This window comes from Protopterus annectens, chromosome 1.part2, assembly GCF_019279795.1.
Source record: "Protopterus annectens isolate FY-2018-M chromosome 1.part2, PAN1.0, whole genome shotgun sequence".
Lineage (NCBI taxonomy): Eukaryota > Metazoa > Chordata > Ceratodontiformes > Protopteridae > Protopterus > Protopterus annectens.
Genome location: NC_056727.1, coordinates 992441971 through 992466435, shown reverse-complemented (window position 1 = coordinate 992466435; position 24465 = coordinate 992441971). Strand labels below are relative to the sequence as shown.

Below are 24465 nucleotides of genomic sequence, written 5' to 3'. Positions count from 1 at the left end.
AAGGCAGGCTCTAAGCACCATCAGTTCTCTGCATTTCCCTTTGGCTTATCTACTGCACCCACCGTATTCATAAAGTGCCTAGCTCCAGCCATTACTTTTTGCAGGCAGAGAAGCATTTAGATTTACCCATACTTGGGCGATTGCCTGATTCAGGTGGAAAGTCAGGACTTGCTACTACAGCACCTGGCATTTGTAAAGAGACTTCTAACTTCACTAGGGTACACCATCAGTGAAAAGAAATCACACCTAGTACCCTGTCAACAGATTCTATTCCTGGGAGCAAGCTTGAACACAACATCCCAAATGGCATTCTTTAGAGAAACAAGTTTATTTGACAACTTACTTCAACCTACTGGCCACCAAAGCCCAGCTATCTGCAAGGAAAATACTGCAAGCTCTGGGGTTCATGGCCTCTTGTATTCTGTTAATTCCATATGCAAGACTGCATATGAGGAAACTTCAATGGTATCTGAAAAGTCTATGGTGTCAGCATTCTCAGGACCTGGAAACAATAATTCCTATCATTCCGTGTCTAAGGGCAGAGGTCCTTTGGTGGGCAGAGGCCTGCAACCACAACAAGGGACTCTTTCACCCCCTGCCACCCAAACCCTAACAAACGCATCAGACTATGCATGGGGGGCTCACATGGCAGGACAGTGCATCAGGGCAAATGGAACCCAGAGCAGATGCGCCTGCATATCCGTCAAAAAGAAATGTTAGCTGTACAGAATGCTCTGACAGCCTTCAAAGGCCTTATTCTTCCAGGACAACTATTGGTAAAGGCAGACAACACCACAGTTATGTGGTACATATACAAGCGGGGGGGAGGGGGGACACATTCCTACCCACTCTGCAGACTAGTCATGGCTCTGTGGAACACAGCCCTGAGCAACCAAGTGCACCTACAAGCTCAATTCCTACTAGGCAAACTACATTCACTTGCAGATGACTTGAGCAGAAATCTCATAGACCCACACGAATGGAAACTGGAACCCAAAATATTCAAACTTTTGGGGAACAGATGGTTACACCAGAGGTGGACCTGTTTGCTTCCCCTCAGAACTATCAATTGAACAAATAATGCACCAGAACTTCCCACAGTCAAGCTTGGAAGGTGGATGCCCTGTCCTTTTCCTGGGAAAGCCTCTCAGCCTGTGCCTTTCCCCCTCTGCCTCTTCTCTCGAAGGTTCTACTAAAGATCAAACGGGACAAGCCAAGGACAATCCTGATTACACCAGACTGGCCACGTCAGCACTGGTATCCTCTTTTGCGTGCAGTCTGACAGTGCTACAACCATGACACCTGCCTCAGACCCCTTCCCTGCTGTCCCAGCAGGGGGCCAGATTCTGCACCCTCAGCTTCAGACCCTGAACCTTGCAGCCTGGCTGATCCCCTGAACTCACCTCTAGCACCCCCTCAGTAAGCAGGTGCTGGATGTCATTCTTGAGGCAAGGAGGCCTAGTACTAGAAAATCCTATTCAGAAAAGTGGGAAAGATACTGTTCATGGAGCCATTCTCAAGGGATGGCCACAACTTTGCCCAGCTTACCTCGTATACTAGATTACTTAACAGAAATGCTCCACAAGGGCCTATCCTTCTCTTTAATTAAGATTCATGCCTCTGCCATCTCAGCTCATAATACTGAGCCACCCCTCTGCCATCTCAGCTCATTATAATACCGAGCCACCCCTCTTCTCTCATCCTCTGGTAAAACAGTTCCTTTGAGGGGCCAAAAATTTCAGACCCCCCCCAGGAGAGCTCCCACTCCAGCCTGGGACCTTAACTTTGTATTGGAAAAATTTACACTTCCCCCTTTGAACCGGCTGCTACAGCAGAGTTGAAATTCCTGTCATGGAAAACAGCTTTACTTCTAGCCATCACTTGAGCAAGAAGAGTGTCTGAACTGCAGGCCCTTATGGCAGTGGGAACCCTTCATTATCTTTCATGCAGACAGGGTTTCCCTCAGAACTAAACCCATCTTTTATGCCCAAGGTGGTGTCTAACGTGGCTTTAAACCAGTCCATTTGTTTGCCTACTTTTTTCCCTAATCCTCAAAATAAAGGGGAAAGGGTACTGCATTCTCTAGACATGCACGGACAGCTTAGATTCTATTTGGACAGGACTAAGCTTCTCAGAAAATCTGACCAGCTGCTAGTCAGCTTTGCTGCAGGGGGCAGAGGGGAAGGCCATTTCATAGCAAACCATATCTAAATGGATAGCACACTGCACAAACACCATGTAAAACCTACCCCACAGGGGATAAGAACACATTCCACTAGGGCTACATCTACCTCTACTGCATTTCTCAGAGGAGTCCCTACCAGGGAGATCCTGGAAGATGCAACCCGGAGCTCAGTACACACTTTCACCAAGCATTACCGCTTGCCTATCTTTTCTAAATCCAGAGCTGGATTTGCCACAGCAGTCTTACAGGGCCCGATTGCCAGGCCTAATGCTTCTTAATCTACCTCCACCCTTCCTTAGCTTTGGGAATCAACCCAAATGTGATGACTGCAACAGTGAAACACGAAGAACATAGTACAGTTGCGTACACTTACCATAAATGTAGATGTTTGAGTGTATTCACTGTTGCAGTCCTGGTTACCCTCCCTCCATCCCCCTGATTATCTTTGCTTGCAACTATCCTTTGTGGTTTGGCTTATCTTATACTGTGTGCATTTGCTTTTTGCTGGGGGTGTTCCACACCATATAATTGCTTCATTTTGGGGGCAAGTAAAACTGATGTAATGGCGTTGGCTGCCTGTTTTTATACCCCCTGACGACCTGGCGTCATGGAAGAAGCAGCAGCATCCGACGCAGAAGTACTAAGTCTCTGGTATTCTGGCCGACTGAGTGCTACCTGCAGACAGATAACCCAAGTGTGATGACTGCATCAGTGAATACACTCGAACACCTACATTTATGGTAAGTGTACACAACTGTACTTTTCAATAGTGTCTGCAATGTATAATGTTTACGGCTAAAGTGGTGTCATTTTGTTTGGCTTTCATTTATATAAATATAAGATTACCTATGTCATATGAGAAAATTTAATAAAGATGTTTGTTGGGGGGGGGACCTGAATAGCTGTTTGTATAGAAGATCTCTGATTGTAATTGAACCCAGGACTTTATGCATGTAAAGCAGATGGGATAACCACTGTTCTACAGGACCTGCTAGCTGTCTCCTAGTTTTGTTTGAAGAAATCTTGATTCCTTCCAAACTTGCTTACAACGCACTATACATCAAGGATTGCTGATGCAACAGTGATAACCCTACTAGCTCAGTTCTGTAGAATTACTATTTACTCTGATTCTTTCCTATTACCATTTAACTATCTTGTGTTAGGATTTATAGTATAGTAACAAATTAAAAAAGGAGGGGATTAAAGGGGAAGAGATAATGTGGACATTAATGCTTCACATTTAAGCCCAGATACCCTTCCTGCCACCTTATACCAGGGAAAGTCCTATATATTAGCCATTTCTGATGGTAAAAGATTCTTCTCCCTCACTCCCAGGTTCACGTTGTCCATGCATGTGCTTTTAATGCACCGAAGGGCTACTACCTTTCCTGTGATTTGACCTCATTCTCATAAAATGTTTACTTGATCTGAGTATTCCTTGTTGCACCCTTTGAATTATTATGGATGTTCTTTATATGGTCCTCCCATCAGCTTTTTAAAAAGGGAGAAAGGTTTCACCACTCCTACCCTTCTATGTTTCTTGCACTGCAAGCAGTTTATCAGCAAAGGAGTGCTACAGGATCCATCAGTGGTATGCTTCTCAGTTACCTGTCCACTGAAGTTCAAAACTTCTTCCAGGGATGACTCTAGTGCTAAAAATCTGACAAAAGAAAATTTTTAGTATGACAGTATAAAGCAACTTAAATTTAAGTCCCTCTTTCCCTGCAGCTCTAATAACTGACTTGAAAGCAGATAATTTCTTTTTGGTGTAACTAGAGTAGTCATTTTGCACAAGTATCCTTCTGGAATCCTACCCTTATTTCCACAATTTTGTTTGGATAATCTTCTACTGGTAGTTTTGAAAGCTAAATATCACAGGATCAGGGATCTTTCTTCTAGCTGCTACTAGGGAATAAACTCAGAGGGCCTGATCAAGAAGTACCTCCAATTGTGACGGACTAATTCAATTGTTAAAGTTTGCATGAATGTTAAAACAGTCACGTCAGTCCTTGGGTGTAATAAATCTGAGATTTTTTTTTCTACTTCAGTCCTTATGGTCAGATGTCCTTCAAGGATGCATCTGCAGTCATCACATGTGGGTTGTCCTGCCTCAGGCAGCCCTTCGGTCGGCCGGATTCCAAAGTCTGGGTCCGGCGTCGGCTGATGTCGCCCTTTCCCCGACGTCGGAGCGCCTGGGGTATAAAAGCACCAGCCGACGCCATCTTCCTCAGTCTTTCTTGCCGCGTGGTGCCCGAAGCAGAAGCAGTTCGCAAGTGCCGGTTGGCCAGCTCCTGTAATTCAGCTACCGAAGACTTCAAAAGCGAAGTACCCCATTGGGGACTCTTTCTTGCCTCAGCCGATGTCAGATAAAATTAATAATTGTTTTACTTGTGGGAAACAAATACCTCATAAGGATTTCCACTCTTACTGCCTCCCCTGCCTAGGCCCAGACCACGTCGTCTTGGCCTGTTCAGCCTGTGCTTCCTTCAACCGACGCACGCTTAGACGTCGGGCGGAGTTTGCAGAGGAATTTTTTGGGGCTAGTTTTGCTTACAATATGCCGTCAGAGACTCCGACTTCACATTTAACAAAGAAACGGAAGGACAAGGACCGACACACACGGCCGCGCTTTCGGCTGAAACCACGGCCAGGCCTACCGCGAGTGTCTCTGTCTCGGCTGAAACAGAGTCCTTGGTACTCCCGTCCACCGAAACCGCTCAACCGACAACCTCGGCCCCGGAGGCCCCTGCTGAGTCGGTTATTGAATTTCCATCAGAAACTGGTGTCCTGGAATCTTCCGACACCATTCCTCTAGACAAAACTACACCAGCACGTGGTGCAGCCAGGCCTCCTGCATCCATGTACATAAAGGCATTCTCAAGGGCTAAAGCTGCTAAACACTCAAAAGCTTTGCCTCCCAGGGTTATCCCTCAGGGACCCACTACAGGTTCACAGATTCTAAGTCTAGCAGAGGACCTTATCTCCTTAATTAGGGGCTCACAGCCTCATCCGGACAGGGGCTCTCAACCTCCTCCAGACAAAAGGCCCAGGGTTGAGCCCTCTGATCCCCACTCCTCAGATTAGGCCTCTGATGGCTCTACTCTCTCAGACTACCAGGAGGAGGCTTTTTCGGCCTACGGGGATGCTGATGCAGAGGAATCTATCCCCTCGGCCTCCCCTCCTGAAGAGCTGTCCTTCGGGGAGACACTTCACACTATGAGAGAGCATTTCCAATGGCAGGGCCAGGAATTCTCTGATTCCAGGAAGAGATTAAGGACTTTCTTGCATTTGCCTCAGCATAGACCTTTGGCTATGCCTCCTGTTTTGAATGTCATTGATGATGTGTACTCTGAGTCTAGCACAACCCCTGACACACTTCCTCCGGCTCCTGTCAAACCCGATAGGTACTACAGGGTCCCGGACTCTCATCTTTTCCTTTACAAGGCCCACTCTGCTGATCCAGAAACTATTTCCCAGGGCCCTAAAGGGGTTGCAGCTGCCACTACTAAAAATCCACTCCCCTCTGAAAGGGAGTCCAGGGCTTTAGAGAGATGGGGTAAAAAAAGTGTATACTTCTGCTACTCTTTCTATGAGGGCATTAAATTGTCAATTTCATATGATACAGTACCAAGAGTATTTGTTAGATGAATTGCATAAAAAACTGTCTTCACCTGAACCCCTAGACCGCAAATCACTTCAGGATCTGGTACATAACTCCCAACAGGTTAGCAACCATTTCTTGCAGTGTGGTTATGATGCATTGGAAGCTTCATGTAGGTCAGCTATGACAGGTGCAGTCATACGTAGGCATGCTTGGCTGAAGGAACAATCTCTGCCAGACCATGTTAAAGCAAAGCTTCTGGATGCTCCACTGGAAAAGCAAAAGTTATTTGGCTCCACTGCTCAGGAGGTCTTAAAGAAATTTGAAGAAAAGGCAAAATCTGTACAAACAGTCAAAGATTTTCTCCAAGTCCAACCACCAAGATTCAGCGGAAATTGGCCTTCCAAGAATTGGTCCTTTCCAGACACAGAGAGATTTCAGAGAGGCAAGAACAGGCATGCCAGAGGTAGAGGGCAAGCTAGAGGCTCCTACAGAGGACGTCAATGGCAGCCTCCCAACCAGAGAGGTAGTGCAGGACCTACAACTGCTGCACAAGGACAGACTCAGTGACTTTACTTTGACACCGCCAACCAGGGCTCAATTGGAAGCACCTTTGGGCGGAAAGCTTTCTTTATTCTCAGAAAATTGGCACAGTATTACAAGAGACAAATAGACACTACAAATAATAGACAAAGGATACAGGTTCCATTTTCACACATTACCAAAAAGAAAAGGCATGCCAGACCTGCCACCGAATCAAAGGGCAGAGGCTTTGAAACAAATCTCCAACTTAATGCAAATGAAAGCTATAGAAAAGGTTCCTCTCTCAGAACAAGGCCAAGGATTTTATTCCAGACTATTCCTTGTTCCAAGAAAAGAAAAGCAATGGAGGCCTATTCTCGACTTGTCCGCACTGAATACCTATCTCATTGTGCCAAAATTCAAAATGCTGACTCTGCAGCAACTCCTTCCCATGCTGGGCAAGGGGTCTTGGCTGGTAACTCTAGACCTCAAGGAGGCATACCTGCATGTCCCTATCAGACAGAGTTGCAGAAGACACCTCAGATTTCTTGCAGGTTCAGAGCATTATCAATTCTCAGCATTGCCCTTTGGCTTATCTACTGCGCCCAGAGTATTCACGAAATGCTTGGCATCAGTAATTGCACACTGCAGACTTCAGGGGATTCAAATATACCCATATCTGGACGACTGCCTTATACAAGCGGACAGCCAACAAACTTTGGTAAAACACTTGAATTATGCCATCCACCTACTTCAGGCCTTGGGATATACAGTCAACATTCACAAATCAAGACTTGTTCCATCCCAAAGAATAACTTTTCTGGGTGCGAATCTAGACACAACCACCCAAATGGCTTTCCTCACAGAAGAAAAATAAAGTCAACTACCGGATTACTTCAAAAATCTGACAAGACAAACTCAGCTGACTGCAAGGAAAATCCTGCAGGCCCTGGGTTACATGGCTTCTTGAATTCACAGCTTAGAAACTTTGATACCACTCATTCCATGCCTTCAAAAGGAATTTCTGTGGTGGGCTCAAGCAAGCCAGTCAAACAGGGGTCTGCCCTTCAGCAAACCAATAGCCAGCCAAACCATTACAACGGACGCTTCAGACCACGGATGGGGAGCCCACATGGAGGGCAGATGCATTCAAGGACTATGGTCACAAAAAGAACTACGCACGCACATAAACCAAAAGGAAATGCTGGCAGTGATACATGCAATCGAGGCCTTCAAACTTTTTCTGCATCAAGGCCACCTGCTAATAAGGACAGACAACACCACAGTTATGTGGTACATAAACAAGCAAGGAGGCACCCATTCCTACCCTCTTTGCAGACTGGCAATGAATCTATGGGAACTTTCCTTGAAACTCAGTATAGAGCTGCAGTCCCAGTTTGTGACAGGAAAGGACAATATACTGGCGGACAGCTTAAGCAGAAATATCATGGATGCAGACGAATGGATGCTGCACCCAGACATCTTCCTTCAGATAACACAATCATGGGCGAGGCCAGACATAGATCTTTTTGCCTCCCCTCACAATCATCAGCTGAAGAAATTCTGCTCAAGGACATACCACCCACAAGCATGGAAAGTGGACGCCCTCTTTTTCAGCTGGAGAACTCTAACAGTGTATGCATTTCCACCTCTTCCATTAATGACCAAGGTCTTACTGAAGATCAGGACAGAGCAGCCAAAAGTGATTCTGATAGCTCCGGACTGGCCAAGACAACACTGGTGTACCCCCTGTTAAAGAGCATGTCACGCACAAAACCTTGGCCTCTTCCTCAATGGCCACTTCTCCTGACACAGCACAATTACAAAACTCTGCATTCCAACCTGAAAACCTTGCAACTAACAGTCTGGAAAATACCTCTACTCCTCCCCAGGATAAGCTATCCAAGAGAGTGAAGGATATCATTATGGAAGCTTGCCGGCCTTCCACAAGAAAGGCATATTCAGCAAAATGGAAAATATTTCACACTTGGAGCACCACAAAGGGCCTAGATGCGAAAGTGATGAACATGGCACATATCCCGGAATAATTGGCAGAAATGCTCCACAATGGTCTGTCTTACTCTTCCATTAAAATTCATGCTTCAGCAATTTCAGCAGAATACAGTACTGATCCACCTGTCTTCTCTCATCCTCTCCTAAGACAGTTTCTAAGAGGAATTAAAAACATCAATCCTCCAAGGAAACCACCAGTGCCTACTTGGGACCTTAACTTCGTGTTGGAAAAACTAGCACTGCCTCCCTTTGAACCAGCAGCATCTGCAGAACTACAGTTCCTGTCTTGGAAGACTGCCTTCCTTCTGGCCATAACCTCAGCAAGAAGAGTATCTGAGTTACAGGCCCTCATGGCAGTACAGCCATTTCTTATTTTTCATCAGGACAGAGTCTCATTGAGAACCAATCCTTCATTTATGCCAAAGGTGGTATCCAGGGTCTCATTAAACCAAGCTATTCACCTGCCTACCTTCTTTCCAAATCCACAAAACAAAGGGGAAAAACTTCTGCATACCCTGGACATACACAGACAGTTGCACTACTACTTGGACAGAACTAAAAGTTACAGAAAAACTGACCAGCTGTTTGTAGCATATGCTGCTGGTGCACAAGGAAAAGCAATTTCCAAACAGACAATTTCAAAATGGATAGGGAATTGCATTTGTTTTTGTTACTCCTTTCATGGAAAAACTGTGCCAGCTAACATTAGACCTCATTCAACGAGAGCCACAGCCACCACCACAGCCTTCTTAAGAGGGGTGGCTACCAAGGACATTTTAGTAGCTGCTACATGGAGCTCCGTGCATACATTTTCCAAGCATTACAATTTACCTTTATATTCCAGATCCAGAGCAGGCTTAGCTACGGCAGTCCTGCAGGGCATTTTAGCTACACCATCCTTTATAGAGATCCTTCACCCCAAGATTGGCTATGGTATTCTACCCATATGTGATGACTGCAGATGCATCCTTGAAGGACATAGAACAGTTTTGTACCTACCATAAATGTAGATGTCCGATAGGTATGCATCTGCAGTCAGGTTTAACCTCCCTCCTTCCCCACTGTGGTATTCATTGGGTACTTATCCCTCTCATAGCTAGCTGGGGTTATCTATTATGGTGTATTTGTTTTATATTTATATATATATATATATATATATATATATATATATATATATATATATATATATATATATATATATATATATGTACACACACACACACACATATATATTTTTGTGCATGTTTGGGAATTTATTGTATTTCTCCAAATTTAGCCTTCCTTAGAGGGCACCTGGCATCTGGGGCAAGAAAAACTGAGGAAGATGGCGTCGGCTGGCACTTTTATACCCCAGGCGCTCTGACATCAGGGAAAGGGCGACATCAGCCGACGCCGGACCCAGACTTTGGAATCCGGCCGACTGAAGGGCTGCCTGAGGCAGGACAAACCCATATGTGATGACTGCAGATGCATACCTATCGGACATCTACATTTATGGTAGGTACAAAACTGTACTTTTTTGGTGAAGCTCTACCTTAGTGTGGCCCATCATTCAGCCATGTTGAATTTCATGTTCATGGTCTTCTGCTTACTCAGAATTTCATCAAGTTGAGAGCAGTGTACTATGGTGTCCAGTCTCTCTCTTGACTGTTGGACAGTCTTCAAGTGAGCCACTAATTTTAAACATTTCCTTATGGATTTGAGTTTTTTTTCCATGTTACTCGCTCTTAAAATTTCCACTTCGATTTGTGCAGCCACATAGTTTGCAAAGCCCATCTTAAAATGAGTTTTCTATTTCATTTACTTCCCCTTTGGAAGCCTGTTTTATGTATAGGTGGCATACAAACACAAGTGTTAAAGTAAAAAAAATTAACAAGAAACCAGCAACTTGTTTAAAATTTAGTGAGTTTCCATGTTTGGGGAAGGGAGATAATACACTTAACTCTTTACTACCATAACAAGAAGAGCACAACAGTTAACCCTGTCCTTAATTTAATATACATTCTCATCTACAGATGCGAGTCTCAAAATAGTTTAAGCTACAATACACAGTTTACTTTTGAAAGTGATTGATTAGTTGCTGTGTGACAACTAAAATGCAGCTTAATCTCATATAATTTTAATGCTATAGAGTATGTTTTCTCCTTTGCAAAATCAGGTTTGAAGGTTGAGGTAACCCACTGTGGGCAAATGAAGAGAAAATATAGAGTGTGCAATGTAACCCGTCGCCCAGCCAGTCACCAAACGTGAGTATGTGCTGTCACCTTTTACTGTTTTCTGTTTATGGTTGGGATTTTTCATAGCTGTAGCAAGTATATGAGCCTGTCATATACTAATGATAGAGATATAGTTAAGATTTAACTTATTGAATCTTTTCAGTTGAAATGCTAGCTAGTTTTCATAGTAGCAGCTCTTTTTGGAAGACACAGCAGTTTTGTTTTGCAGCACTTGGCATAATTTATACATTTTTTCTTTTCATGTTGTTAATTTGTTAAAGGTTCAGTGAATAGAATTACTGCAGTTACTTGAAATCTTTACATTTTGTTTGCAGCTTTGGAAGAGCATGTTTCTAGTAAATATGTGCCAGTCAGTAACTGGCCTTGACAAGTACTCCACTTTCACATGTGCTAGATTTGCTACCACTTCCACCTTTCTTAAATTTGGAATAGCTCTTCTAGAAATGTTATATTTATTTTGATTTTAGGTCTGACCTGCCAAAACTATGAAATCAGTATTTCAGTATATTTTTAATTAGTGTTTTTTTATGCTTACCTAGTGAATCAGGCTATTCCACCACTTTTCTGCTGTGAGAGGTATATGATGTTTATAGTTTCCTTCATGATTGCCATGTCAAGCTAGTCTTTATTCTTACTGATGAATCGGATCTGCCTCGGCCATTACATAAGCTCAAGGTCCTCAGCTAAGCTTGCGGGCATTCCTCCCTACCCATAACGCAACTGTCTTACTACCCCAGATCTCGTTTGTCCCACAGTGAAGAGGTTCCAAAATCTTGCTCTGTGCTAAGTGCATTCAATTGTTATTCCTCTTTCTCTTTTTTTCAATGTTTCTAGTTGATATAATTAAAATATCAAAAATCTAAAAAAAACCTTGGCAATTAACTGCTCTGTATGCAGTCATAAAAAGCAAATATGTATGTTATACAAGAGCAGATACACAGCTGGGAAAAACAAACACCAAGTCCAATGTATAAAACGTAAAAAAAAAGTTTAATAAAAAGATAAGCACTTTCACAATAAAATTGCTTCTTCAGATCACATTTAACAAACTAAAACATAACTACTATATAGCAAATGCACTAACAAGTCACGAATGAGTACTGAGTGCATTTTCTGTCTTTAGGCAACTCATTGAATAACGATTGTTAAATGGCAATTCATCATTAACTGAATGCTACAAGCTCTTAGACTTCAGAAATATCTCTGATGCTAAAAAATATATAATTGTATAAGTCACACACAAAATCAAAAATGTATAAACATTACTGGACTAACTACTAAGAACAGTTATTTTCTTAACCTGTGTGCTGTAAGTACAGGCTTAATGGAAATATGGTCATTGAGACCTGAGCCAGTGTGTGTGCACTCAGTCTCAGTATCCATCTCAGTTCTACCTCATCAGTTCTGTTTACTACATCACCCTTCTTATCACCCTGATGTATCACCTCCAGAACTAAAAACTTGAAAACATGATCACTACCTGTGATTTCCACCTGTATAAAAAAACAACTCCGTCCAGTGGTGGAGCAGCTTCAAACAATACTATGAGATAATGAGCAGTTTTTATAAGACTTTTACTTGTTCTTGGACAATGATGTAGATGTGCCCCCCTACTGTTGGTTACAGTGGACGTAACCTCACTATTCACAGTAATCCCCAACTTGGATGGGATGGAGACCATGAGGAGAATTTTTTGAGGCAAGGGATTCTTTGACTCCCATAAAATAGATTTTATATGTCTTTTGTTGAATATTATATTGGAATACAACATTTTCACCTTTGAAGGGGAATACTGTAGGCAGGTCTCTGGTATGGCCATGGAAACATTATGCGTCAATAGCTACTCTGACCTGGTGATGTTGGGGTGGGAGGAAGAGCATGTCTTTGCTGCCCCCCCACTAGGAATTTGTACAGTTTTACTGCCGATTTGTAGAGACTGAGGAACAACTGCTAGCATTTATAGGTTATGTGAATAGTAGCAGTTCTTTCCTGAAATTTACCTTTAAGTGCTCTCTGACCCACATATAGTTCTTGGATGTTCAGGATTTCAAGGATGAAAGCAACAGAGTGCAAACTAAGGTGTATAGGAAAGAATGTTTCCACCCCACTTGTGTACATCGGAATAGCATGCACCCCAAAAACATTTCCATGAATGTGCTTAAAGTACAGATGCTTAGGGCTAGTAGATCAACAGCAAGGGATGAAGATTTCCATCTAGAATTAGAGCAGGTAAGAATTGAATTCCTCATGAGGGGATATAAGATGAGTGAGGTACAGAAAATGAAGGATTTGGTGAGACTTAATAGATCTACGGATGGTAAAAGTTATTTTGCCTCACCCAAGACTAAGACAGTAGTTGAGAAGAAACCTTGTGAAGTGATATTCAATTTAACATATTCGAGTGATGACCATCAACTCAAAACCATTTTTGTATAAACACTGGCACATCAAGGTGATGCTAAGATAGCAACAGTGGTGGGGGATAAACCATATGGTTATAGGAATAAGCAATACCTGAAATACAGATTGTTACCCCAAGAGTGTGGGTGAATCACAAGCACTGAGGGATGACAAGGGTGTGCATACTGTGTGAACATGTAGAGGTGACAGATGCTTTTATACATCCACACACCTGCCAGAGATTTGAATTGATGTCTTCTGCTGACTGTAGCACTAAAAACGTGGTTTGTTTAGCACGCTGTTCATCTTGCACTTTTTGTAGACAAGATAAACAAGGTGCTTGAGGGAGGGGATTTGAGACCATTTGTATTGTGCATGAAAAGGTTTGAATTATACTGCTGTAGCTATACATATGAATACCACTGGTAGGTGATCATGTTTTCAAGTTTTTAGTTTTGGAGGTGATACATCAGGGTGATAGGGAATGGGTGACTTAGTAAACAGAACTGATGACGTAGAATTGAGATTGATTCTGAGACTGAGCGCGCACACTAGCTCAGGTCTCAATGACCATATTTCCATTAAGCCTGCTCTTACAGCAAGTAGGTTAAGAAAATAACTGTTCTTAGTAGTTAGTCCAGTAATGTTCATATATCTTTGATTTTCTGTGTGATTATTTATACAATTATATATTTTTAGCATCAGAGATGTTTCTGAAGAATAAGAGCCTGTAGTATTCAGTTAATGATGAATTGCCATTCAACAATTGTTATTCAATGAGTTGCCTAGAGACAGAAAATGCCATCAGTGCTCATTGGTGACTTGTTAGTGCGTTTTCTGTATAGTAATGTTTTAGTCTGTTAAATGTGATCTGAAGAAGCAATTTTATTGCTAAAGCACTTATCTTTTTATTAAACATTTTTTACATTTTATATATCGGACTTGGTGTTTTTCCCAGCTGAGTATCTGCTCTTGTATAAACTACATATTTATAATTAAAATATGTTTTCCTTAATCAAAATATGTAGCGTAAGTGTTCCCTTCCCCTGCTATCACCCGTTTTAGTTGCGGGGTATATAACTAGCCTGCTTAAGTTAGAGGACTTTTTAGCTTTTTGTTTATCTCCCTATTATCCATTTTAGTTGGAGGACAATTTAAGTATGAAAAAAACGTATACCCCCCCCCCCGCCCCCACTGGAGTATTTTTAATTATTGTATTTTCTTTATTGTTTTTTTCTTTTTCTTCTTGCTGTTTTTCCTTTGCTGTGTCTCAAAAACAGGAAGGAAAACCTCCATGATTTAAAAAAAGTGCAAATGTGGAAAGATGATGCCCCTTAGTGATTCACACACTGTGTATGTATTATGGGCCTCTTCACCTTCAGGAAATGTGCCATTTGTCATGGCTTTAATCAAATGCTTATAATGCACAAGAACAAATTGATATTGAAGGGTTTACTAGAAACCCCTTCTCAGAGGCAGTTTTGCCAGAGTCCTCCAAAAGTTGTCAAAAATCCTTGAAACTTTTATCTTCAGACCCGAAATCTACTTTGGAGTTGAGTCAAAACACTCCTAGACTGTCTGCTCCATAAGAACCATTGGAACAGACGTTATCTGCTCGATCCACGACGACCAAGAACCCCGAACCCCTCTCCTGATGTCTTTTTGAAGCCGAATGCCTGCAGTGGAGCTTAGTACCATCCCCCAGGAACCAGTACACAGCTTTCGGAGCTGGAAGATTTTGATATCCAGACCGTCTCTGTATCAGCCCCAGGACTCTGTTTCCTCAGAACCAGTTTCTGCACTGAGTGTTTCCCTCCTCCAGTTGGAGACACCCACCTCTAGGACACTCTCCTCCCCTGGTCAGATCTACAGAGCCGACTCCAGAGCCTCTTTGGATGCTTGATCTCTCTGGATCTCTGGGCTTTGGGGGTCTCTGGTGTGTGAGTACCACCTCCTCTCGACTCTTCTCCTTCTCTCCCACGGATACCTTAGGCTTAGACAACTTCCTTGTCTTATCAGGGGAGTCCATGGAGCAGGGATAGTCAGCTTTTGAGGTTATGAGGGAGGGTTTTGACTCCATCCCAGTCAGACACCATCTTTATTGGATCTTCTTCCCAGTTCTAGTTGTTTGTCTTTATCCTCTCACGTAACCCTGCCACAGGATCGCAGAGACCCAGGTTCTCAGGATGTCCAGCAAGGGACTCCCTCCTCTTCTGAAACTTTGTGTCCCACTGAGGAGGTCCCTAGGAAGAGGACCTGCAAGAGGACATACCTTGACTCCCTGGAAGAGTCTGTTACTTCAGATACTGACTTCGATGATGCAGAAGGGTCCCCACAGTGACCCTCCTGAAGACGTCTCCTTTGGAGACATCCTTGACATTTTAAAACAGAGGCGTGATTGGCAGTATACACCCACTACTGCTGAGGAGTGGGTCTTCCTGAAAGCTTTTGGGTCTCGCCCTTCTACCTGTTGGGTGACCCTTCCTTCCAAGGATTTTAAGGACTTAATCTCTTAGAAGGCCTGGGAGACCCCAGATTCCATAGACCCTACTCCTAGAAGGCCAAACAAATACATTACTGCTCCAAAGGATAAGGCTTTTCTAACTAAGGGTGTTGTAGTTGATGCCATGGTCATGGCGGTAGCCACTAAAAAGGAGCCATCTGAGACCAGCTGGCTCTGTCCATCCTCCTAATAAGGACTCTAGGACTATGGATAGATATGGGAAGCATGTGTTTTCATCAGCAGCCATTGCCTTTTGGTCTCTGAACTACCTTTACCCATTTTACTAGGCTGCAGAGGGAACTGTTAAAAGAACTCACTCCCTCCAAGGATTTGTAGCTGATGCAGTAGCAGATAAAGTTAGTGCTCATCTTGCCACCCTCAATTTAGTTGTAAACTATTCCAGCAGCCTTGTATTGTATGCAGCAGATGGAATGAGTAGAGCTACGGGTTCGAGTATTGCTCTTCGGAGGCAGGCCTGGATATGCCTTTGCGACTTCGCGGAGCACTTCAAGTCTGCCTTTGTTAATGCCCTTTTTGATGGCTCTTCTCTTTTTGGGCCAGAAGTGAAGGAAATGCTCACCAGGTGTGAAAAGGAGGGCAAGAACTTGTCTGTTGTTGAAGTATGTTTTTCCACACCCACCAGACCATTTCCTAAGGGTCAGAGGGATAGCGGAAAATGTGGTTCAGAAAATTCCAAAGGTCTTTCTATGACACGCACAAGGTGAAAGTTCCCCCAGGGCAGAGGTGGGAAACAATAATGGTAGAAGCTGCCCTCGCGGCAGAGGAGGCCCCGCATAGTCAGGGCTACAGAGAATATATCTTGGGGCCCTTTCAGTGCTCCTGAAGGAATGCCTGGTTGCTTGCCTTTGGAGGTAGTTGGGAGACTATTGTGTCTGCACCAAAAATCCTGGCAGAACATCACAACCAACAGATGGGTGCAGAACATAATATCCAGGGGATATGCCATTCCATTCTCCTATCCCACCCCTGTAAACACATCAGTTCCAGATGTTCCACCCACTCAAAAGGAACATGCAACCTTAGAAATTCAAAAGTTGCTAAAGGAGAGTCATCCAAGAACTCCCCACAGACCAGAGATGATCTGTAACTTACTCAAGATTTAGTGCCAAAGAAAAAAGGTGACTGGAGACCAATTCTGGATCTCTGCAATCTAAACAAATACATTCAGAAATCCAGGTTCCAGATGGTAACACTGCAGTCGATACTTCCTCTTCTGGAAAAAGACAGTTGGATGTGCTCCGTAGATTTTCAGGATGTGTACTACCATATTCTACTGGACAGGTGCTCCAGAAGGTTGTTACACTTCCGGCTAGGAGCCAGTCTCTTCCAGTTTCGAGCTCTGTCCTTTGGTCTCACGACAGCCCCTAGAATGTTCACCAAATGTATAGCAGTAGTGGCAGCTCACCTGAGTTGCAAAGGATTCCACGTGTTTCCATATCTGGACGACTGGTTCACCACCTCCCCAACCAGGCATCTTCAGCAAACCAGCGACTACACCCTACAACTTTGTTCCTTCCTTAGAATTGCCATAAATTACAAAAAATCTGCACTAGAGCCATGTCAATTTTTGGTATTCATAGGAGCACAAATACACAACAATTTATGTCAGCAAAACTTCCCCAAGAAAGAGTACACAGTCTTCGGTGTTATGTAAGGAATGATGGTCTGGAAGAAACTGGCTTCTGCCAAGTTCTATACATGCTAGGCAAAATGGCAGCTTCAGTTCTAATACCACTGCCTCGGTGTCATATGAGAATCCTCCAGTGGTTACTTTTGACACAATGGTCATTTTGGGATCTTCCAATGTCGCACAAGATTATAACAGACTTATGCAAGACAGACCTTCAATGGTGGCTAAATTCTCCCCGGTCTCTCACAGCTGCCCCCTTTTCCCCAAGCTACAGTGACCATGGATGAGTCCCAGATAGGGTGGGGGGTCATTATCTGGGAAAGAGTCCAAGGCACTTGGTAGGAACATGAGGCCCATTTGCATGTAAATGTTCTAGAGATGAGGGTGGTGCTCTTGGTGTTGCAGGCATTTCAGGACTCCCTCTCGGTACACTGCGAAGTCAGACAAATGTCTGTGGTCTGGTACATAAACAAGGGGAAACCAGATCTTACCCCTTATGTCGAGAAACCCTGAGGATCTGGCAATGGGTAGAGGCCTCTAACTGCATTCTCACAGTAACGCACATTCCGGGGAAATCCAATGTAATTGCAGACAAACTGAGCAGAGCCATCCTTTGGCCCCATGAGTGGTTCCTCAGTCGGAAAGTTGAGGAACAGATCTTTCGGAAATGGGGCCAGCCTTGCTGTGATCCGAGTTGCCCATCAGTGCCAAATGCAGCAATTACTTTGCCCTGATCCCTTCAACAGCGGCGTCACCAAGGGATACACTTGTTCACAATCAGCCCCTGGGCTTCTTTATCCTTTCCCACCAATACCTCTAATCCCCAAAGTCTTACAGAAAGCAAGTTCACTGGAGACCACAATAATTCTAATTGCCCCCATTGGCATTGACAGATATGGTTCCGCTTTATTTGGCCTCACATATGGGAAGGACCATGGATCCTGGACACAGCTCCGAATCTTCTGACTCGTTTGTCAGGAAGGGTTTATCCCAATCTACACAGTCTCAAACTGACAACTTGGCTGCTCCAATTGGCATGATAGCCAGGTTTCCTCTTTCTTCTCCAGTTAAACACATTTTGCTATCTTCCCACAAAAATTCTACTCAAACTGTACAAAAGCAAATGGCAAAGATTTGTGGCTTGGTCCAATCTAAATCAAATAAATCCATTTGCAGCACCTTCACATTCTATCGTAGAATTCTTAGCCAAGTTATTCAGTAAGGAAGTCGCTGCAGCTACTATTAGGGATCAGTTAGCAGAGATCTCAAATTTTCACATAGGAGATTATGGTTCTGCTGTAATGTGGAACAGACTTTGTAAAGCATTCTTCAGAGGAACTACCTTGATTCACCCTCCATACAGAAACCCATTCCGCCTTGGGACTTGCATTTTGTACTGTCAGATGGTCTCCCCTCCATTTGAACCTTCTGCTACATGCGATTTGAAGTATATCTCATGAAAAAAGCTCCTTTTGGTAGCTACTACTTCAGCAAGGAGAGTTTCAGAGTTACAGGCCTTATCCTCCAAGCCTCCATACGTAATCTTTCATAAGGACATAGTCTATTTATGAACTAAGTCCTCCTTTTTACCTAAAGTGGTTTCAGAAAATAACCTCAGTCTATTAACTTGCCAGTGTTGCTTCCAAATTTTCAAAACAAAGGAGAGTACACTCTGCACCTTCTGGATGTTCATAGTTACGTTTCTGTTTACACAGGACATCACAATTTAGAAAGTCAGATCAACTCTCTCTCTTATTCAGGCACTACTAGGAAGAGCCTTCCAGTATCTGAGTTAACACTATACAATTGGCTTTCACAGTGTACATCTTTCATATACAGTTCTAATGACAAGGCTATCCATAGTCCTATCAAAGCTCATTCCACCAGGTCAGTAGCTACTTCATTAAACAACATTTATGCTGCAGCAATCGACGATTTGATTTTTATTTGTAAGGGTGATAGAGAGGAAGCTAAGGTATTTATACAATATCTGAACAACAATGAATATAAAATCAAATTTGATGATATCCATATGGGAGAAGAAATCAATTATTTGGACATAAATTTGAAGGGGCAAGTAGGCGAACAAATTCAAGCTAAAATATATAGGAAGTTCGAACAAATGAGTAGGATGGTACATGCTACCAGCTGCCACCCAGAACATACATTGAAATCTATCCCATATGGGGAAATGTTAAGAGTCAAAAGGCTATGTACCAATGTTAGGGAAGCAGAAGTAGAGTGTGACAAGGTTTGCAATAAATTCATGGAGAAGAGGTTATGACCCAAATCAAGTGAAACTAAGTTATAATAAAGTATCTGGAAAAAGTAGCAAAAAACAAGATTATGGGAACAAGGACAAAAATAGTCAGCATGTAGTTACAAATTACAAGGGAGAATGTTCAAAAATGTTTTTGTCACAAAATATACTATTTTTTCTAAAGTATTTAATGAAATGATAAAAAATAGTTGGAACAAGACAAGAAGGGATGTACCTTCTTTGGTGAATGTTGAGCTTACTATTTCTTTCCAGAGAGGGAGAAGTTTGAAGGATTTTTTAGTAAGAGGCAGGTTTGAGAGACCAACACAGAAGCTAGCATGTGCAATAACAAGGAAGGAACTTTCCCTTGTGGAAAGTGTGCAATATGCCCTTACATAATCAGAGAAGCTGAAGATATTAAGGGGAAAAGTTTTAAAACTATAGGAACATTTAACTGCACTAGCAGGGGGATTATATATCTTATAAAATGCTTTTGTGGCAAAGGCTATATTGGGGAAACTAAAAGAAGTCTGGCTGAGAGAATAAAAGAACATGTTAGGGATGTTAAAAATAGGAAGATGAGCAGCCCAGTGGCAGAACATTTTCATTTAGAACATGGGGGTATAATAGACAATATGAAAGTCACAATTTTGGAACAAGTATACAACAGACATGGAGATGAAAATGTATTGAAAAAGATTTTAAGAAGAAAGGAAGCAATTTTAATAATGAAATAAGAAACTTTGCAGCCTTTAGGAATGAATAAAGAGTGCAATTGGCAGAATTTCATGGGTTAATTGTTAGCTTAACAATTAGGAACTGTTTTTATTATGTAATGAATTGTTAATTGATATGGCAGTTGTATAAAAGGACTGTGTGAGTGAGCTTCACTTTTTTACTCTGTAAAGGCTTGCAGCCGAGGCGCTAGGAGAGGAGAGACAACTAAAAGGTTTTTATTAAATTCTTATTTTGGAAAGTAGAGCTGTTTTCACTGGTCTTTTGTGTGGTTTCAGAATAATTTGCTTTTGGATAGTGGTTATTTTATCCATGACCAGTGAAATTCTGTGCTCCTTTCCTCAAATTTTTCGAGAAATTAATATGGATTTCAGCAGTGAAGACATGGAAAGCAACAACAGTGTGTCAAGGACAGAAGGAGGAGAGAGTATTATTTGTGGACAAAGAACCAACAATGCAGATACATCCAATGTTGTGATGCCAAGTGCATTTAAAAGATGGGAGAATTCAAGACAGCGTGTTATCAACAACCCCTTTGCCAAAATAGGTAAAAAGAAAGATCCATTAACTACGCCAGCAGTGCAAGATTTGTGCTCTCAGCTAGAGAGAATTATTTTTAAAGAGACTTCTGTATTTTATAATATCAATAGTCTCCAGAGATATTTGGAGCTAGATATAACACCAATTGGTTTAAGAGCACTCAAGAATCCATCTTCACCATTTATACCCTCTGAAGAACTGGAGACCCATTTTCAAGAGAGATGGGTAGCTGCTGCTCATCGCTGCAGCATTGAATGGGTAAATATATTGGTGGAGAGAGATAGAGTAAAGAGGGAAAAATTACAGAAGGAAACTAAACATTTATGTGAAGAAATTATTAAAACTTCATCTAGCAAAGTGCTTGAGACATTCTTGAATGATACTAATATGAAGTTGGAATCCTATGAAAAAGAATTATTGCAGCGGAAGACACACAAGCTGCAAAGGGACATTCATGATTATGAACAGGAAAGGGCTTTCCTGTTCACCAACCAGCACAACAAGAGGCGGAACGTTAGTTTCAAGAGGGATGACATCATTTCCGGGGCACAGGGGAACAAGAGTTTTATGTCGGGGGAGAGTGGAGCATCTTCAGTCGAGGAGGAAGAGGAGTTTCCAGTTCTGCAGTCGGCAGAAGATGAAAGAACCTTTCGGAATACTTTTCGAAACTCCAATAGAACCGACGGTGGCAGTGTCAACCGCAAACGAGGATGGCAGGCATACGACCAGACCAGGGACCCGGGAGATGGACATTATAAAAAGAAAAGTAAATGGACAAATAAATAAGGTACTGTTACCTAATACAAATGAATATGTTATTAACCTGTCTGAATATGAATTTAACACAGTGGAAATGAATGTCCTAGAGAAAGGACTGAAATTCATACCCACAGTGTTACCTAGACTCTATGAAGTTAAGGGAGAAATTCTAGAGCTGGTAAGGAAAATGTATTTAAAAGAATATTTCTTTAATCAAAAAAGGAAGATGATTGTTTAGAAAGTTCAAGCGATTCAGTAACAAGTGAGGACAACTATTTCACATGTGAGTCTGAAACAGAAAGCAATGCTTATACTTTGTTTGACCTTAGTAAGATTAAAGCAAATAATACATTTTGCCCAACTAGTAAAAATGCACATATACAATGCTTTAGTAATGCTTGAGTTTTTGTGGAGAGAGAACTAAAACCTATTATTAAGAAAAATAGGAGTTACAACTTGAATAAGGAAGAATGGTGCAAATTACAGGATATGTGTCAGAACAGAAATATAGTGTTTAAACCATCAGACAAGGGGGGCAAGTTAGTCATATTGAATGCACAGGACTATTATAACGTGTTTAGAACATTTGAAGAATGAAGGAGTTTATGGTAAAGTGCAGGAAAATATTCTTAAACAGGCACAAGAGGAACTATATAAATTGTTAAGGAAAGGGGAAAGGTTATGCTATTTTACAGCTAGGGACATAAACAATAAACTGTATATAAAAAATAGTACTATAGCAAAATTTTTTTGTGTCCCAAAACTGCATAAAAACTTTTTCCATCCCCCATCCCGCCCTATAGTATCAGCAAAGGGTTCCTTTACACATAAGGTGGCTAGTCTTTTGCATGAAATATTAATAGGAGAGGTAACCAAGTTAACATCATATATTAAGGATTCATATGATTTACTGGATAAAATAAAACAGACAGTCTGGACAAAAGACATGTTTTTCATCACAGTGGATGTAGTTAGTCTTTATACCAGTATTACCCATGAACTGGGTTTGAGGGCTGTGCAATATTTTTTGAAAGAGTCACCAAGGACTCAGTATATAATGGAGTTATTAAATTTTTGTTTAGTTAACAACATTTTGAATTTGATGGGACATTATATAAACAAAAATGGGAACTGCAATGGGGCAGCCTTCAGCGTATGCCAATTTGTTCATGGGACTGTTTGAATTGGAACATGTCTATAGAAATAGTTTTTTCAGGGTCATGTAATACAATATTTTCGCTTTATCGGATTTGATTTTTATTTGTAAGGGTGATAGAGAGGAAGCTAAGGTATTTATACAATATCTGAACAACAATGAATATAAAATCAAATTTGATGATATCCATATGGGAGAAGAAATCAATTATTTGGACATATATTTGAAGGGGCAAGTAGGGATAAAAATTCAAGCTAAAATATATAGGAAGTTCGAACAAATGAGTAGGATGGTACATGCTACCAGCTGCCACCCAGAACATACATTGAAATCTATCCCATATGGGGAAATGTTAAGAGTCAAAAGGCTATGTACCAATGTTAGGGAAGCAGAAGTAGAGTGTGACAAGGTTTGCAATAAATTCATGGAGAGAGGTTATGACCCAAATCAAGTGAAACTAAGTTATAATAAAGTATTTGGAAAAGTAGCAAAAACAAGATTATGGGAACAAGGACAAAAATAGTCAGCATGTAGTTACAAATTGCAAGGGAGAATGTTCAAAAATGTTTTTTGTCACAAAATATACTATTTTTTCTAAAGTATTTAATGAAATGATAAAAAATAGTTAGAACAAGACAAGAAGGGGGGTACCTTCTTTGGTGAATGTTGAGCTTACTATTTCTTTCCAAAGAGGGAGAAGTTTGAAGGATTTTTTAGTAAGAGGCAGGTTTGAGAGACCAACACAAAAGCTAGCATGTGCAATAACAAGGAAGGGAACTTTCCCTTGTGGAAAGTGTGCAATATGCCCTTACATAATCAGAGAAGCTGAAGATATTAAGGGGAAAAGTTTTAAAACTATAGGAACATTTAACTGCACTAGCAGGGGGATTATATATCTTATAAAATGCTTTTGTGGCAAAGGCTATATTGGGGAAACTAAAAAAGTCTGGCTGAGAGAATAAAAGAACATGTTAGGGATGTTAAAAATAGGAAGATGAGCAGCCCAGTGGCAGAACATTTTCATTTAGAACATGGGGGTATAATAGACAATATGAAAGTCACAGTTTTGGAACAAGTATACAACAGACATGGAGATGAAAATGTATTGAAAAAGATTTTAAGAAGGAAGCAATTTTAATAATGAAATATGAAACTTTGCAGCCTTTAGGAATGAATAAAGAGTGCAATTGGCAGAATTTCATGGGTTAATTGTTAGCTTAACAATTAGGAACTGATTTTATTATGTAATGAATTGTTAATTGATATGGCAGCTGTATAAAAGGACTGTGTGAGTGAGCTTCACTTTTTTACTCTGTAAAGGCTTGCAGCCGAGGCGCTAGGAGAGGAGAGACAACTAAAAGGTTTTTATTAAATTCTTATTTTGGAAAGTAGAGCTGTTTTCACTGGTCTTTTGTGTGGTTTCAGAACTATACAATTGGCTTTCACAGTGTACATCTTTCATATACAGTTCTAATGACAAGGCTATCCATAGTCCTATCAAAGCTCATTCCATCAGGTCAGTAGCCACTTCATTAAACAACATTTATGCTCCAGCAACATGGGCTGAACCACATACTTTTATTACTCATTGCAAGTTGGATTTGGCTTCTAGGAGTAGAGCAGCTTTTGGTTCTATGGTTCTGGGGAATCTTTTCCCTTGAGCCACCCAAGAGTTGGGTAGCTAGGGACGTGGACCCATCAGTGAGACTAAAGATGAGATTGAAGACATCACATAAAGAAGTTATGTACTTACCATGATGATCCATATGTGTTGTCCATCTCATCCTTTATTCTCACAACCCACCCACCATACCCCCACCTGGGAGGCTGAGTAGCTCTAATTGGATCTTTATAGGACTCTACAGTCTCTGAATGGATATGATTTATGATATCCTTGTACAAG

General features: G+C 41.7%; 1 protein-coding gene across 2 annotated transcripts in view; it reads left to right on the top strand.

Moving 5' to 3' along the window:
* Positions 1 to 24465, top strand: part of LOC122792214 (protein argonaute-1) — a 1920205-nt gene that overhangs the window by 781905 nt on the left and 1113835 nt on the right. For both annotated transcript variants that reach the window (XM_044059955.1, XM_044059956.1), the window contains exon 7: positions 10480 to 10567. In XM_044059955.1, coding sequence (XP_043915890.1) covers positions 10480 to 10567 — 88 coding nt within the window. The remainder of the gene's footprint in view (positions 1 to 10479; positions 10568 to 24465) is intronic.